This window comes from Macaca mulatta, chromosome 14 (assembly GCF_049350105.2).
Source record: "Macaca mulatta isolate MMU2019108-1 chromosome 14, T2T-MMU8v2.0, whole genome shotgun sequence".
In the NCBI taxonomy this organism is placed as follows: domain Eukaryota; kingdom Metazoa; phylum Chordata; class Mammalia; order Primates; family Cercopithecidae; genus Macaca; species Macaca mulatta.
In genome coordinates this window covers 33,728,696-33,746,911 of record NC_133419.1, presented here as the reverse complement: position 1 = coordinate 33,746,911, position 18,216 = coordinate 33,728,696, and the positions used below count along the sequence as shown (strand labels likewise).

At 35.8% G+C, this 18,216-nt stretch overlaps 1 protein-coding gene across 4 annotated transcripts in view; it reads left to right on the top strand.

Moving 5' to 3' along the window:
• ELP4 (elongator acetyltransferase complex subunit 4) overlaps positions 1-18,216 on the top strand; it is a 253,137-nt gene that overhangs the window by 329 nt on the left and 234,592 nt on the right. For all 4 annotated transcript variants that reach the window (XR_013403958.1, XM_028833542.2, XM_028833541.2 and 1 more), the window contains exon 2: positions 9,573-9,608. Coding sequence is in view for 3 of the 4 variants with exons in the window: in XM_028833542.2 (XP_028689375.1) it covers positions 9,573-9,608 (36 nt within the window). In the remaining variant the exon portion in view is untranslated. The remainder of the gene's footprint in view (positions 1-9,572; positions 9,609-18,216) is intronic.

Sequence of the window (18,216 nt, the reverse complement as noted above, 5' to 3'; positions counted from 1 at the left end):
GACCTCTAAACCTTCAGAGGAGGAGAGAATAGCCTAGTCTGATTGAGATGGAGGGGAATACGGGTTGTGTGGAGACTTCTGAGCGCTGTTAACTAAACATGTTTTAGTGCTCCCGCTCCCTATTTCGTTCCCTGCCCTCCAACCCCTTTTCAGATTACGGCGGAATTCGTACACGCTTTTTACCCTGAAATGCTTTCTCGTCAAGGGAAGACATTAATTTATGGAGATGGGCTTTCATTCAGGATACCTCCCTTCTGCTGTCTCCAGGCAGCTCACGGTTTAGACCAACTACAAAAGTTTTTATAATTGTGGGAGACAGGCTTCATTAGAAGATGGTGGAAAAAAATGATTTCCCCTCTGACCGTTAGACTGCCTATTCTCTGGTTATAAATCTTAAAACATTCTGGCTTTAAGAGAGCGTATATGTTAAAGGCGTATGTTGACACATAATCCTTATCAAGTATTCAGAGCTTGTCGTTGATACTTAGTCATACTCGTGTCTGCGTTAAATCTGTGTATGTATTTTTTGTTTATTTTTTCTATATACATTTTGCTTCCCAGTATTGATTACTAGTGCATTCCATTCGACATCTCTAAATTTAACTCACATTTTAACGAGGAAAGGAAGTCTAGTTCTTAGGCTTTCCTTTAAAATCTCTGGAATTTTTTATGAGAAGCCTGCTGAAGAATATGCTGGTTTCATAACTGTTATATTGAAAGGATTGACCAGATTAGGTTGGTAGGACAGATTTGCTGTGTTAATAAAGCTTCTAGATTAATTTCTATCTGAATGCTGTTTCATTAAAACCCGTCTGTGTTTACATTTCATAACTTTTTTCATAGTGTGTGATATGTGTCTGTTAAATCTTGTACACTTTCATAAAATATAGCTGTCATTGCTTGTTCTTGTACTTCGCTTGACATTTCTTTCGGTTATTTTCCCCTCAAAATAGGCTTTTCATAGGTTTAGTGCAGAGAAAAGAAGAAGACAAGCAACCTATGAAAAGAGTATGGCTTCTTGCTTCTGTCATTTCATTTCCCAGTTATTTTTTAAGTATTTTTCACTTAATTGTTTCAAGTATATTTTCCTCCTGAGTTGCATGGTACTGTAAACAGAAGTGATTCAAAATATCTAGTTAGCAAATATTTAGTTCTCCATTTTTCCCTTGTGAGCCTCAGTTGATATCCTCTTACATTTGAACTTTAAGTTTGGAAGCTATTTGTAGGCCTTACATATTTTTTAATTCAATGGGATATGTAACTTCATTTACTTGGTACTAAAACTTTCCAAACGAAAAGGTTATGTTTCTATTATAATGTCTTCAGTTCCTCATTAGAATAACAAAATGTTCCTAGCATACTTCCTGGCATTTAGTAGGTTCTCAATAAGTTGTTGATTACAAGAAAAATAATGTGTAGAAAAAAACTGAGACAAGAAATTATGAAACATGTAGGATGGAGTTTCATGTTTGAGCTCTAAAACAAATTAAGTGATATGAACAGTCTCACAAAACCAGTGACCATGTGGACTGATCTTTAGGCTTCAAATTTAGTGCTCTGTGCACTAGGCTACAGTGGTCTGAAATTTTTAGGAATTCTTTCCAGGGGTTTTGACCATTTATTGAACCTCGGATTAATGATTTAACTATCATCTCTTAAAGTACCCACAAAAAAGAGAACCCAAAGCACCTTCTATATGTGTTTCTTCAGAGATACAAACTTGAACAGTAACTTTTAAATTTTCCATATTTGCTTGGAATGAGATACTCTAGTAGGGTATTTAAGTATAACAAGCTTATACTAAAATTACTGTTCCTTAAGATGATGGAAACAGTATTGGTTGTTGAATACTTTGAAATATATTTTGCATTATGCAGTAAATTCTCAAAGTGCACAAAAGTTGAAGAGGTTATAATATAATTGACTACATCTTGAAAAATAAATATGTCCAGAAGTATTTTAGTTTTAACCTCTTAATGACATTTTTGTATTCTGATTTTCTGTATAAGCAATTTAGACTGTTATTACTCGAAAATGTTATTTGACTCAAGTTGTGACAAGCCTAATATGACCATATTGTGACAAAAGGTAATGATAATAGGATGTTATGGTGTTAGAATGGTAAGACTATGCTGTAATATTGTGAGTATTGCCTAAATATATTATGTGGTTACTGTGTAACAAGTAAATATTATAGCTTCCATGTAGTACCGTGACATTTTACTACTGCCACCATGATGTCATTGTCATTTTAAACATAGATGCAAAATATATTTGAAAGGCATCATACATGCTAATTGTTAGTCATTTGATGATACACTTATACTTCCATTACTTATTCCAGTGTTTTACAAATTTGAAAATTTTCAATATCTGCATCTTTCAAATGACCTAATATATAATGTTTTTGTTCCGACAACCTAATTTTATTATGAGATATTGATATACATTTCCCAAGTTAGCTACATTAAAATTTTTTTAATTCTCAGATTATCTAACCCATTTTCTCAGCCTTGCCCTTCTGGGATATTTATATTGTTATTTGAGGACACTATATGAAAATAACACTTATATTTTGGAAAAGGAAAGATAGGTATTCCATCAATTGAAGAGGTACTCCATTTCACTTCCAGGGGTTTCCAAAGAAAGATTGTAACAGCTAAAGGATTCTGACAGAATTTCCCCCTGCCTCCCAACCCCATTCCCCATAAAAGGTATACTCCATCTTAGGACCATGTATCTTACCTGGGAGAATTATCCACAACTTCATCCTCCAGAAAAATGCTTAAAGTAAGGGTAACTGCAGATTTGACCTCTGTGCTGTTAAATTTTGATAGGAGAATGTCGGATAGGGATTTGAGGTAAACAATACTCTAGGAAGAGTACTCTGAAAGAAGCTTAATGGTAGCAGCCATTTTTTAACATTGATGTCAAAAAGTAAACACTAGTGGGCTTATTTCCTTTATTATGTTAATGTGTATCATGGGATAATATACATTGAGCTTGGACTACGTATTTAACACAATCTTGGTTATGGTATTTTACCAACCAATATAATTAGCATACATTTAAGAATAATGTATTTTTTATTGCTATGTAAAATTCTTTCATGTGACTTAATCTATAGAACTATTCATGGTTCCTAGCTTTATTTTGATTCTCATGTTTGCCCAGCCAATAATTGTGTCATAATGAAGAGTAGTCACTATGTTTCATAACGCTTGGGGAAGAAAAAATAGACTTGTTATCAAAATAAATGCGATTTAATTTGAGGTCCAGCATTAATTAAGTAGTTAAGGCTATTGCTATGAACCAAGGAAACAATATGAACTTTCTTTTACGTTGCATTTTCCCAAAAATACTTTTTTATAATTTTAAGCAAAATTATTCCTTTATATAGAGCTCTGGAAAGGAGTGGCATAAATCACTGTTATTTTTCCTGACTTTCATTTCTTCTCCCTTTTACTTTCTTTAACATTGAAGAAAGGCTTTCATATTCTACTGTATTAATTTGACCTCATTTACCCAAAATTTATAGCTTAATCAGAGGTTTCTACTGGGGAGACTGTGGGGATTAAATGTTGTTCCTTTAAAATATTAATAGTACTAATATAATTGTCTTACTATTGCACGAATTGAAACAACAACAAAAGCCCTTTCATTGTCTTATGATTTTAAAAATCGTAAGATGGGAAGATCCTGGCATTTACAAGATCTTAAATTAATTCTATTATTATTTCTTAAGTATTAAATATCTTTTCTGGTTTTAAGAAAAAATCCCTATTTTTAAAAGATGTAAAATCTTGATGAAATTAATTCTTTAAAATATCAAGCTTGCTGAGTATCTTTAACCTTTCAAACCTTTATTTTGATTCTCATGTTTGCCCAGCCAATAATTGTGTCATAATTATTGAAGAGTAGTCACGATTCTTTAACCTTTCAACATCTTATATTCTTTTGTGTACATGAGGTACTCTACTTTTATTTTTAGTAAGCTGTAAATAAGTATACATCTTAAAGACATCTAGAAGTAAAACCAAGAGTTTATTTGCTGGCCGCGTGTGGTAGCTCACACCTATAATCCCAGCACTTTGGGAAGCCACGATGGATGGATTGCTTGAACCTGGGAGTTTGAGACAAACCTGGGCAACACAGAGACATCCTGGCTCTTCAGAAAATTCAAAAATTACCCAAGCTTGGTGGTGCACACCTGTAGTCCCAGCTACTCAGGAGGCTGATGGGGAAGAATCCCTGAGCCTGGGGAGTACAAGGCTGCAGTGAGCAGTGATCACACCACTGTACTCCAGCCTGGGTGGCAGTGAGACCCCGTTTCAAAAACAGAAGAGTTTATTTTGCTTAGTGGCTTAGAAAGTGTGTTGGTAATTTTTCTAAGTTAGGATGAAAGGGGAGAGGAAGTAGTAAACAAGGCCATTTTAGTAGTTTTTTGTTTGTTTTCATTACAAAAATAAGATGATTGCTTCCTTACCCTATTATCTGTAATACGTTGTAGTGGACTATTGGGAAAAGATATTTCAATTTTAATTGGGAACTATTAGTGTGAAGTCTATGTTGCTTTTGGAATTAGATAAAATTACTAATGGATTACTAAATTTAAAAGTAAGTTAAAAGCCAGCTTTCAAAGAATATGTCAGAATAGTCTGTTGTGGTTGGTTGGTTGTTTTAGCTTTTTATTTATTTATTGTTTGGTGGGAGCACGGCTATAAACATTCACACTTTTAAGTTAAAATACAGCTAGACCTTCCATTTATCAAGTAAGAGACATCAAAATACCTTATACAAAGGTATCTTGTGGAAATGTTTTGAGATCATGTCTCACTAAACTCAAGTTTAGAATAATCGAGAAATTTTGCTGCTGTATGCATGTATATATATATGTATAGGTCAAAATTATTTCTCTTAAAGCACATAGAATAAAAGTTTGATTTTTAAAAGCTTTAAATTTGTTAATAAGTTTAAGTTAGTTAATGTTACATCTTACTTCCCACAACTATCCTTCACAATGACCAAACTTTACCAGAGCAAACCTAAATGTGAATCTAGGGAATTTACATGATAGAGCCTTCTTACCTTTTTGTAAAAGAAGTTTGAGAAGATATTTGGTTGATAAAAATGTTTTTAATCTGTCCCCATTATGTCTTAATGTTCAGATTTTCTAAACATTAGAATTTTAATACACATAAGATTTTTTAGGCTATGTGGTCGCTCACGCCTGTAATCTCAACACTTTGTGAGGCCAAGGCTGGAGACTAGTTTGTGCCCAGGATTTCAAAACCAGCCTGAGTAATATAATGAAACCCTGTCTCTACAAAGAACGAAAGAATTTAAAAAGAAAAAGAATTAGCTAGTCATGGTTACATGTTCCTATAATCCCAGCTATTTCAGAGGCTGAGATGGGAGGACCGCTTGAGCCTGGGAGGTTGAAGCTGCAGTGAACCATGATCGCACCACTGCACTCCAGTCTGAGCAACACGACGACACCCTGTCCCCCCACCCCCCACAAAAAAAGAGGAATTGCCAAAATGGTAAAGGTAGCCCTTCCTGAGTACCTTTCTGGGCCAGACACCTCTATTTGGTAATCACTTCGTTTAATTGGAAAACTTTTACATGATCTGTTCTCATTGTCCCATAGTGAGTGTTAAAAAAATCTTTCCTTCTCTGTCTGTCCCAGTGGAGGCCTTATATAAATTCCTTATTTGGGGAGACGTAAATGTAACTCAGGAGGTTAGATAAGAAAACTAAATCCTCCCTATGGGAAAGAGGTTAAAGTAAGAAACTTTTTAATAGTGCCTACTCTAGCTTAGACACCATAATGTCTCTTGTATGCTTACATCAATTCATCTCCTTATATGTACACAAAAAGGCTATTGTGTATTTAAATGTTTATTTTTGCATTTAAGGGAAAGTAGGAAAGTAAGGAAGTGTGATCTAAGATGTTCAAATGGATAAAAACATTAGTGTGGCACTATAAAATTAAACATTTAGTCTAATCTTATACCAAAGCAAACCCTTTGTTCTGATCCATTTGTTTGTTTGAGACTGGGCCTCACCTTGTTTCCCTGGGCTGGAGTGCAGTGGCGCGAACACTGCTCACTGCAGCCATGACTTCCCATGCTTAATTGATCCTCCTGCCACAGCCCCCCAAGTAGCTGGGACTACAGGTGCCAGCATGCCTTGCTAATTTTTGTATTTTTTGTAGAGATGGAGTTTTGCCGTGTTGTCCAGGCTTGTCTCAAACTCTTGAGCTAAAGTGATCTGCTCACCTTGTCCTCCCAAAGTGCTGGGATTATAGCCATGAGCCACCGCACCCGGACCTGATCCTTTTTGATGGCTATCATGATATATATATATCAGCTTATGTTTATCTTTTCATCTGAAAATTAAAGTTATCCTATGTAGTCTGATATGACTTTAAATGCTATAATGAAGGAAACTGTCTAAATGTAAACTTACGAAGTCTTATAAATATATAAACTTAAACATTGAAACATTTAAATATACTAGGTATTTTCATTATTTCCTTCCTTAAGAGTTTGAAATGTTCTACATATTGTCATAAAATTGATGTTTAGCCTCACTGTAAATCGCTTAGCATAAGTCTTATGTTGCATATTATTCTAGGTGCACGTGTGTTACCAGATTTCAAACTGTTTAAAACATAATAGTTATGCTTTTTTTGCAAGGCAAAAAATAAACACTATCAAAGGAACTTTTTTTTTGTTTTGAGACAGAGTCTTGCTCTGTGGCCCAGGCTGGAGTGCAGTGGCATGATTTCAGCTCACTGCAACCTGTGCCTCCCGGGTTCAAGCGATTGTCCTGCCTCAGCCCTCCTGAGTAGCTGGGTTTATAGGAGCGGGCCACCACATCTGGCTAATGGGGTTTTGCCATGTTGGCCAGGATGGTCTCGAACTCCTGAGCTTATGTGAACTGCCTGCCTTGGCCTCCCAAAGGGCTAGGATTTCAGGTGTGAGCCACCGTACCCAGCCTATCAAAGGAACTTTTGTTACTAAGTTTTTCTACATGACAAATGTGACTACAAAACTTTTTTGTGGAAAGTTCTTTATTGGTGTTCTAAATGTTTCTTTCAGATTTGTATACAAAAACCAAACAATTAACATTGACTCCAGTTGTCCAACAACTTAGAGTATTTTTTATTTTCTGGAGTCTTACTCTGTCGCCCAGGCTGGAGTGCAGTGGTGCGATCTCAGCTCACTGCAGCCTCCCTCTCCTGGGTTCAAGCAATTCTCCCGCCTCAGCCTCCCAAGTAGCTGGGACTACAGGCGCCCACCACCATGCCTGGCTAATTTTTTTTTGTATTAAAATTTTAGTGGAGACTGGATTTCACTATATTGGCCGGGCTGGTCTCGAACTCCTGACCTCATGATCCACCCGTCTTGGCCTCCCAAAGTGCTGGGATTACAGGCGTGAGCCACCGCAACTGGCCTAACTTTGAGTATTTTTTAAATTATACTTTAAATACGTTTCTATTCTTTGATATTCAGTTTTTAAATTTTTAAGTGAATTTGTGTTTGAGATATTAATTAAAATGGTACTAGTTTTACAAATGGAGTGAACAGCAAAGTATTAGTACTCAAATGTCTTAGTGTAGTTCTAAGTTCTTTAATTTTTTTTTTTTTTTTTTTTTTTTGAGACAGAGTTCCGCTCTTGTTGCCCAGACTGGAGTGCAATGGTGCAATCTTGGCTCACTGCAACCTCCACCTCCCTCTTTCAAGCAATTCTCCTGCCTCAGCCTCCTATGTAGCTGGGATTACAGGCATGCACCACTATGCCCATCTACTTTTGTATTTTCAGTAGAGACGGGGTTTCTCCATGTTGGTCAGGCTGGTCTCAAACTCCCGACTTCAGGTGATCCGCCTGCCTCGACCTCCCAAAGTACTGGGATTACAGGTGTGTGCCACTGCGCCTAGCCTTAAAATTAATTTTTAAATTGATTTTTAATGATTCACCATTTGAATTATATATTTCATGATTATATTACCATAAATCAGATTTTTTTTTTTTTTTTTCTGAGACAGAGTCTCACTCTATTGCCCAGGCTGGAGTGTAGTGGTGCGATCTCAACTGACAGCAACCTCGCCTCCCAGGTTTAAAAAATTCTCGTGTCTCAGGTTGGGCACGGTGACTCACGCCTATAATCCCACCACTTTGGGAAGTCCAGGCAGGTGAATCACGAGGTTAGGAGTTCAAGACCAGCCTGGCCAAGGTAGTGAAACCCCGTCTCTACTAAAAATACAAAAAACTAGTTGGGTCTAGTGGCAGGCGCCTGTAATCCCAGCTACTCTGGAGGCTGAGGCAGAAGAATCACTTGAACCCAGGAGGCAGAGTTTGCAGTGAGCCGAGATCGTGCCAGTGCTCTCCAGCCTGGGCGACAGAGTGAGACTCTGTCTCAAAAATAAATAAATAAATAAAAAATTCCCGTTTCTCAGCCTTCTAAGTAGCTGGGATTATAGGCATGTGCCACCACATGCGGCAGATTTTTTTGTATTTTTAGTACAGACAGGGTTTTACCATGTTGTCCAGGCTGGTTTTGAACCCCTGACCTCAAGTGATCTGCCCACGTCAGCCTCCCAGAGTGCTAGGATTACAGGCCTGAGCCACTGTGCCCGGCCTAATTCAGATATGTAAAAGAACACTGGTCTAGTAATACTGAAAATGTATTTTGTAATGATGATCTTTTTTTGTTTGAAATGGCAAATACGTTCCTTTTAAATTGTAAATATATTTAGAGCATGTCAAGACTTTGTGTATATTATTCATAATAAAGAAGAAATAGCATTCATTATCAATTCTTTACTTAAAATCTTACTAAATTTGAAGATAAATATTAATGTGGCATTTCTATAATCTTATCTATGTTTACTACTTCCGTAGTAAAGTTACCGTGCACATTTAAGTCTTGAGTTAACAAGTGCTAAATATAACATTATTGGGGTGCTTAACCACAGTTATGTTGAATGCTGTATGGTTCTATCATAGAAGAAAGGAGGATAGTACAGTATATTATGGAAGTAACTGTAGGGCAGGCATGGTGGCTCTCGCCTGTAATCCCAGCACTTTTGGAGCCCAAGGCAGGTGGATCAGATGAGGTCAGGAGTTCGAGACCAGCCTGACCAACATGGTAAAACCCCATCTCTACTAAAAATACAAAAATTAGCCGGGCGTGGTGGCAGGCACCTGTAATCCCAGCTACTCAGGAGGCTGAGGCAGGAGAATCGCTTGAACCCAGGATGGGGAGGTTGCAGTGAGCCGAGCAGAGATCGTGCCACTGCATCCCAGTGTGGGCGACAGAGCGAGACTCCCATCTCAAAAAAAAAGAAAAGAAAGTAATTGTAATGTGTAGTGTGTAATTACATATAATATGTAATTATTTTATAATAGCACCTTGAGCAAAGTATTGCAAAGGCAATTAAAATGTTGTTCACAACTGCAGTTTTAAAGTTACTGAAGTGCCTTTCCTTCATAAAGCCTAACTTTTATGTTAAAGATAATGGAAAAGGTAAATTAATTTTCTTCTGGTTTTGTTTCATTTCCAGGTGGAGGTTTAGCCATTGGAACAGTTCTTCTAATTGGTTAGTACAAAATACATGCTTTGCTCTCCTCTATCATTGTTTTCTGTTGTGCATAATCATTTTATCCAATTCCCATTCCAAAATTATTTAAATCACTAACACGACAGAACTTAAGATAAATTAGAGAGGAATTGACTTAAGTTCTATTTTAAATTCTAATGTTGATCTGAAATTGAAATAAATTAGGCAAATATATCTGAAGATGTAGCTCTTATAACTTAAAAATGTTTACAGTGCATTGTGCTCCATTTTTTAAAAAAGACTAAAATTAATGTGAATTGATTTTTTTGGAGAATCTCAGTATTTAAAGTGGGATTATTACAGGGATCAGTTTGGGAAATTGAAATACTAAGTCCATCGTATATATCACATCATTTTGTCATTATCTTTTTATTGAAACACAAGTAACGATTTAGTAAATCATATTTTAGTTCATCTTTAAAGTGACAAGAGTCCTTATTTAAGTGTATAACCATAATTTCCTTCTTTCTTTTTTAGTGTATATAGGTCACAGAATCTTGGAATTGAAATAAAGCTTGTCAGTCATATAATCAAAGCAGCCATATTAATATTTAATTCATGTATCTGTAACATATCTGTTGTTCCTATTTTTATCCTCTGATATAATACAGAATGAATTTACATAGTTTTTCACATGACACCCTTAAAATATTTGAAAATACTTATTTTTTCATCTCAAATATTCTCCAAACTAAATAGACATCATTCCTTAACCTGGTTTTATATGTTAGGGTTTTCACACACCTCACTGTTCTGATCGTTCTTTTTATGCACTTTCTAGTCTGGCATTCATTGTCTCTTGAACCATGCCCCGACCTAAATATAACATTCCAAATGTAATATGACCTGAACTCACCATACTGGGACTATAAAAATAAGCATGTTAATCTAGACAAAGTTATTAGTGCCAGGCACCAAAACATGACTTTATATTTATTGACCCCTAAGGTAACAAAAAAGTAAGTATTTTGGAAGAAATTGCCCCAAGAGTGAGTAAAATACAAAGGGGTGATGCTTAAAATTTGGCATGTATGTAAGAATTTGTCTAGTAAAGGAAAACGTTATCTAGAACATTTTATTCCTCATCTATGCTGGATAATTGAAGAGTAATAATAGTAGTAGTGAGAGCTGCCTTTTGTTTAACTCTTACTGTTGGTCATGTATTGTGCAAAATGCATTATGTGTTTTTCTTTGTTTTTGTTTTTTTTTTACTTAATACAACAACCTCGTAAGATGCTAAATATACTTCATGTTTTCTCCCTTTTATACATGAGGAAATGAGGCTCACAGGGATGGGGTAGTTTTCCCAGTATTCTGTAGTTAATCTAAGAACCAGGACTTGAATTCTGTGTGACTCCAAAACCCATCTTTTTTGTAACTATGCTCTAAAGTTTTTCACATGTTTTGTTTAATAGCGATAAACAATAAAATAGGAATTGCATCCCTTTTTAGATTATTACAGTTTCAAGTAGTAAAGTAAAACTCACATTTATGGAGATTTTTTCTTTTGATGAATTTTCAAATTTCTCAACATGCAGGAATCCTTTATAAATTAATGCACAATAAGGATCAAAGTTGCAGCACTATAAAAATCCTTATTTCACATGATCGGCATTTCTCCATTCCAGTCAAAAAATTTTGTCTTTAAAATAGAAATCAATATATAAGGAGTGCTAAAAACATCTTCAGGTGTACAATATTTGTTACATCGGTTTATATAGTTGTAGCATATTGCTATTAAAAATGTAATATATTAATTTTCTGAAAGTATACCATTTAATCGTTTTGGCCCTGTGTTCTCTCACCTCAGCCATTAATTTCCTTGTTGGCTCTTGACCGTGAAGTATCTGCCAACTTCTTACCAATCATTTACTTTCAGCAATACAATATAATCTTCTGGAAATTTACCTAGAATTTAGTGCCTGAGTATCCAGACAGTAGACAATTTTTAATAAAAGCTAAGTAAAATATGTCTTATGAGATACTTATGTCACCCATGAGTCATTAAAGTAGTTTAAGGACTTTGAAGACAGAATTATTCCTAACACTACATGTAACAGAAAAAAATAACCTGTGATCAAGAAATTCTAGAAATGATTATCTCAGTTACATTTTTAAGAATGTATCTTACGGTAAATAAAGAATGTCTGAAGGTGTTTATTGAGAAAATTATCTACATGTTTGGTATAAATACATAAAATACAAAAACGGTGTGTAAAGAAAATTAAGTTGCTTTTTCAAAACCTCAGCCTCCGTCCCTTGAAATTATAGTGTCCTGGGTATTCCACCCAAATATTTCTATGTAAGTAATATACAGGGGAGCATTTCACACTTTGCTTTATCTACTTAATACATCTTAAACCTCAATTTATGTACATTCATATAGATGTACTACTTCATTCTTGTTAACAACTGCATAGGATTTTATTGTATAGATGTGCCATAATTTTTTGTAGTAGTTCTCTACTGAAAAATTTAAATTAATTCCATCTTTTTCTATTATTAACAATGCTATTGTGCATAATCTTGTGTGTAACCTTTGCACACATATGTAAATATTTGTAGGAAAAACTCTATAGACTTGCTTCATTGCGGCATGTTAAATTTTGTTAGCTATTATTAGATTGCTCTCCCAAAAGGTTATACTGTCTCATGCTTCAGCCAACAATTATATCGGTTTACCCTAATCTCACCCTTGACAACACTTGTATATTATCAAATGTTTTAATATTTACCACTCCAATTACATTAGATTAGCAGATGAAGTTCTCCACTTTTCTTTTTTTTTTAGAGATGAGTCTTGCTCTGTTTCCCAGGGTGGACTGCAACGGCATGATCGTAGCTCACTGCAGCCTCCAGCTCCTGGGCTTATGTAGTCCTCTCTTCTCAGCCTCCTGAGTAGCTGGGACAGCATTCACACCACCATGCCCTGCTAATTTTTTATTTTTATTTTTATTTTTTGGTAGAGGTAGGGCCTTGCTATATTGCCCAGGCTGTCATTAAACTTCAGGCCTCAAGCAGTCCTCCTGCCTCTGCCCCCCAAAGTGCTGGGATTATTGGTGTGAGCCACTGCATCTGGCCCCAGTTCTCCACTTTTCTTCATTCCCAAGTCTATGTGACTTGTACAATGAATTAAATCCGCTTGAAGATATGGAAGCATAGTTTCAAAATATAAAAATACGAGGATTTTAGTTCAGTGTTTAGCAGCCTAGGGTGTTACTATATTGCTCATCACTGAAAGACTTTTTTAATTCCAGAAGTAAAAGAAAATTAAAACATGAAGATTATTTGCATTAATAATATTTTACTATAGATTTCCAACTTTTTAACCATTTTCTCATGAAATAGTTTATTCATTTACCAAGGCAGTTTTATGTAGAAGCGTGTACCTGTGCAAGAGTGTGGGCTTTCAGAGTACTGTATTTACAGCTTCAGTAGCAATTTAACTATGGAAACAAGAGCTAATGGGCACTGCCAGAAAAACCTAAAATAAGTCCACTTTAGACCTTCTGAATACAGCAAAATAAATATATATGAACAGATGAAAGGAAATTCTCTGAGGAGTAAATTGAAGAACTAAGGGACTCCACTGTGTACTTCAAAAATGTAAGATGGTTGTCAATTAATAAAACGAAAAATCAAAGATAGATTTTTCATAAAATATTTAATACTTAAGTACTGGAATAGGCTTTGAGATGTTTTATCTATATTACTTTCTGACAGTCTGTTACATGGGTAAATGTGGAACAGCTTAAAAGTTTCAAAAGTTAATTGTCACCTATTAAAATTATAGGTGACATTTATCAATGTATTATTTTTAAAATAATCTTTTACATTAATTACATAATTTTAGTTCTAGACCTGGAAGATAAATGATACACTTTTGGACAATTAAACCTATTATCAGTGTACTTTTGTATTAATTTTTTCTGTGTAACAATATTAACACAAATTTTACAGTTTATAAAAACACAGATTTATTTATGTCATAGTTTCTATAAGTCAGGAATCTAGGCACACTTCCACAGAGTCCTCAGCAAGCCTGCAATATAGGTGTCAGCCAGGGCTGAGTTCTCATCTGAAGGCTTGACAAGGGAACTATCTGCTTTCAAGCTCATGTGGTTGTTCGCAACATTCAGCTCCTTGCTGATTGGCAGCCAGAGGCTGCCCTGTCCATAGGGCATCTCACAAGATGGTGTCTTATTCCTTCAAAACTAAGAAGAGAGAATGTCCCTCAGCAAAATGTTATAGGTTTTTGTAACAGAAATGACATCCTTTGCCATAATCTCTTAATTAGAAGCAAGTTCCACATTCTGCTGCAGTCAAGGGGAAGAGATACAAAAAGGCATGAATACCAGGAGACAGGAATCATAGGGGCCACCTTAGAATGTGTTCACCACACTTTTCATAATTTTAATTCATATTATTTCCTGTAATAGCAAAAACTAAGCAGTCTCAATAGCCCTCTCACAGGATATTACAGTATTTCTTGTCAGTCATCTAAAACCTTTCTGAATTTGCTGAACTATATTTTTCTTCTACATCATGCAATAAATTCTGAGCTAACCAGCCAGAGCAATATGGCAAAACCCTGTTTCTACAAAAAAATATAAATATTTACTGGGTGTGGTGGCATGTACCTGTAGTCCCAGCTACTCAGGAGGCTGAGGTGGGAGGAGTGATTGAGCAAGGGAGGTTGAAGCTGCAGTGATCATGCCACTGGACTCCAGCCTGGGTGATGGAGCAAAATCCTGTCTCAAAAAGAAAATAAAAATTCTGAGCTTTTTTCTATGCAGGAATTGGCAAACTACAGCCTGCTAGCTGGTCACCTAGTTTTGTAAATAAAATTATATTAGAATATGGCCGTACTTATTCATGTGCACATTGTCTGCAGCTTCTTTTGTGCCACAAGGACAGAAATGATTAGTTGTAACAGAAACTGTATGAATCACAAGTCCTAAAATACTTGCTTTCTGATTCCTTAAGAAAAATTTTGCTGATCGCTGTTTTGTGTTACTATATTTGATATTCTACTAAACTTACTTTAGAGGACTGAAATAGGACAACTGATATCAGTCCTTTAGTAGAACCACCTGACCTTTAGTCCTGAAGCATTTAAGCTCTTACAATGTGTTCAGCACTCTTAGGCAAGATCAATCTCTAGATGTTGGTTGCATATGGAATAACCAGGAACAGTACATATATAACATGCAGATATAAGAAGTATGAAAAAGACTTAAATTGAATCAAAGTATGGTAGAAAGGTGTGATGAAGAGAAAAAATTGCTCATATGGAAAACTGTTAATCAGTACACAATAGAGGCTATCAACAGAGCATGCTTATGTAATAACTAGGTCCTTCTAAAGTAGAGAGAGTACATATTTAGGACTAGTGAGAAGGTAAGTTTGGCCTTCTTCCCCTGGATCTCTTGCTTCAACTACCTACTTGTAGAATTCACACTGTAAGACTTAAGGACCCTTATACCAGTTCCCAGAACAATAGTGTGTAAAGACCAGGCTATATACCTGTTACCCACTCCTAGGATTTTTGTTTGTTTAACTTTATGGCCAGCCAAATCTATCATGCTTCACCTCCTCGTTATCTTTGGTCATTATCTAAAACCAAATTAAGACCAAATCTAATTAAGCTGTTCCAGTGGTCTTATCTTTTATGTCTATACTACTCCGTATTTTTCTCTTTAAACTCGGTTTCCTATTTCCTTCTTTTCCTGACCTTTTCAGTTTGCCCTCTATAACACCTGTTTCATGTAAAATAAACTCTGATATCCTAAAATCTTATCCTTAAATATTTTATTGAAACATTTAACATTTATTGAGGATTTACTGTGTGCTGGGCAACATGCTAAGCCATTGACATGTATTGTATCACGTAATTTCACAACAATGAGAGGAAGTGTCTTTATAGGTAATGAAATTGAAGCTTTGAGAGAAGCCAGGTAACTTGCCCAAGATCACATATATAGCAGCTAAGATTCACAATGAAATTTCTCATGTTATACTAAAACATGATAACTTACCTTAAAAATCCCTTCTGGGGATGTTCCACCTTCTATATCATGTCATTGCTGCCATATATTGACTTCTTAGTTGTTTTTATTATTTATTAGAGACTATCACGATCTGTAACGTCAAGTAGGCTTTCAACACTGGCCAGAAAACTTTTGTATAAATCTGGTCACCTCTTTTTTATTTTCAGTAATCTCAGTGGCCTTTTAAACCTTCAGACATCTAACATAGTCTTCAAAAATCTAACATAGTTCTCCTTGAAGAGGTCCTTTACATCCCTAAACCACTGCTCAGTGAAATAAAAGAGGACATAAACAAATGGAAGAACATACCATGCTCATGGATAGGAATAATCAATATCGTGAAAATGGCCATACTGCCCAAGGTAATTTATAGATTCAGGGCCATCCCCATCAACCTACCAATGAGTTTCTTCACAGAATTGGAAAAAACTGCTTTAAAGTTCATATGGAACCAAAAAAGAGCCTTCATCTCCAAGACAATCCTAAGTCAAAAGAACAAAGCTGCAGGCATCACGCTACCTGACTTCAAACTATACTACAAGGCTACAGTAACCAAAACAGCATGGTACTGGTACCAAAACAGAGATATAGACCAATGGAACAGAACAGAGTCCTCAGAAATAATACCACACATCTACAGCCATCTGATCTTTGATAAACCTGAGAAAAACAAGAAATGGGGAAAGGATCCCCTATTTAATAAATGGTGCTGGGAAAATTGGCTAGCCATAAATAGAAAGCTGAAACTGGATCCTTTCCTTACTCCTTATACGAAAATTAATTCAAGATGGATTAGAGACTTAAATGTTAGACCTAATACCATAAAAATCCTAGAAGAAAACCTAGGTAATACCATTCAGGACATAGGCATGGGCAAGGACTTCATGTCTAAAACACCAAAAGCAATGGCAACAAAAGCCAAAATTGACAAATGGGATCTAATTAAACTAAAGAGCTTCTGTACAGCAAAAGAAACTACCATCAGAGTGAACAGGCAACCTACAGAATGGGAGAAAATTTTTGCAATCTACTTATCAGACAAAGGGCTAATATCCAGGACCTACAAAGAACTCAAACAAATTTACAAGAAAAAACAACCCCATCAAAAAGTGGGCAAGGATATGAACAGACATTTCTCAAAAGAGGACATTCATACAGCCAACAGACACATGAAAAAATGCTCATCATCACTGGCCATCAGAGAAATGCAAATCAAAACCACAGTGAGATACCATCTCACACCAGTTAGAATGGCGATCATTCAAAAGTCAGGAAACAACAGGTGCTGGAGAGGATGTGGAGAAATAGGAACACTTTTACACTGTTGGTGGGACTGTAAACTAGTTCAACCATTATGGAAAACAGTATGGCAATTCCTCAAGGATCTAGAACTAGAAGTACCATATGACCCAGCCATCCCATTACTGGGTATATACCCAAAGGATTATAAATCATGCTGCTATAAAGACACATGCACACGTCTGTTTATTGCAGCACCATTCACAATAGCAAAGACTTGGAATCAACCCAAATGTCCATTAGTGACAGACTGGATTAAGAAAATGTGGCACATATACACCATGGAATACTATGCAGCCATAAAAAAGGATGAGTTTGTGTCCTTTGTAGGGACATGGATGCAGCTGGAAACCATCATTCTCAGCAAACTGTCGCAAGAACAGAAAACCAAACACCACATGTTCTCACTCATATGTGGGAACTGAACAATAAGATCACTTGGACTCGGGAAGGGGAACATCACACACCGGGGCCTATAATGAGGAGCGGGGAGGGGGGAGGGATTGCATTGGGAGTTATACCTGATGTAAATGACGAGTTGATGGGTGCTGACGAGTTGATGGGTGCAGCACACCAACATGGCACAAGTATACATATGTAACAAACGTGCCCATTATGCACATGTACCCTAGAACTTAAAGTATAATTAAAAAAAAAAAAATCTAACATAGTATACTACTGTGATGACATCAAACAAAATGTCTTCAAACATCTAACATAGTATAGTACTTTATCTTAATCCTCTGGAATAACTTACAGTTATATCACACAGAAAAAAAATAGAGTTTTATCAGATGAGAACTCACCCAAGTTCCTAAAATCAATCCTCAAAACTTACCTCTATTCACAAATGCAAAGATATACTGTACCTTCTACTATTTGAGAATCATCTTTCATCTGCACTTTAAATTTCATCTCATTCTAACTTTCTAAGGACCTAGCAATATCAATTTCCCTTCTCTCCTTATCTTTAATCTCTTCCACTGTATTAATTTTTTTCAGTGTGTACTTTAACTATACTCAAATGTATTTTTAAGCTTTATTTAAAAACAAGGGGAACAACATCTTCCCTCTTAACCCTACCCCTTTCTCCACTATTGCTTTTTCTCTTCCCTTTCATAGCCAAACCTCTTGTATAGTCTGTACTTACATATTTTGTAATATTTCAGTCATTCCTCAATCTACTTCAAATACTACCATTTCACTGAAACCACCTTAATGACTTTCTCCCTGCTAAA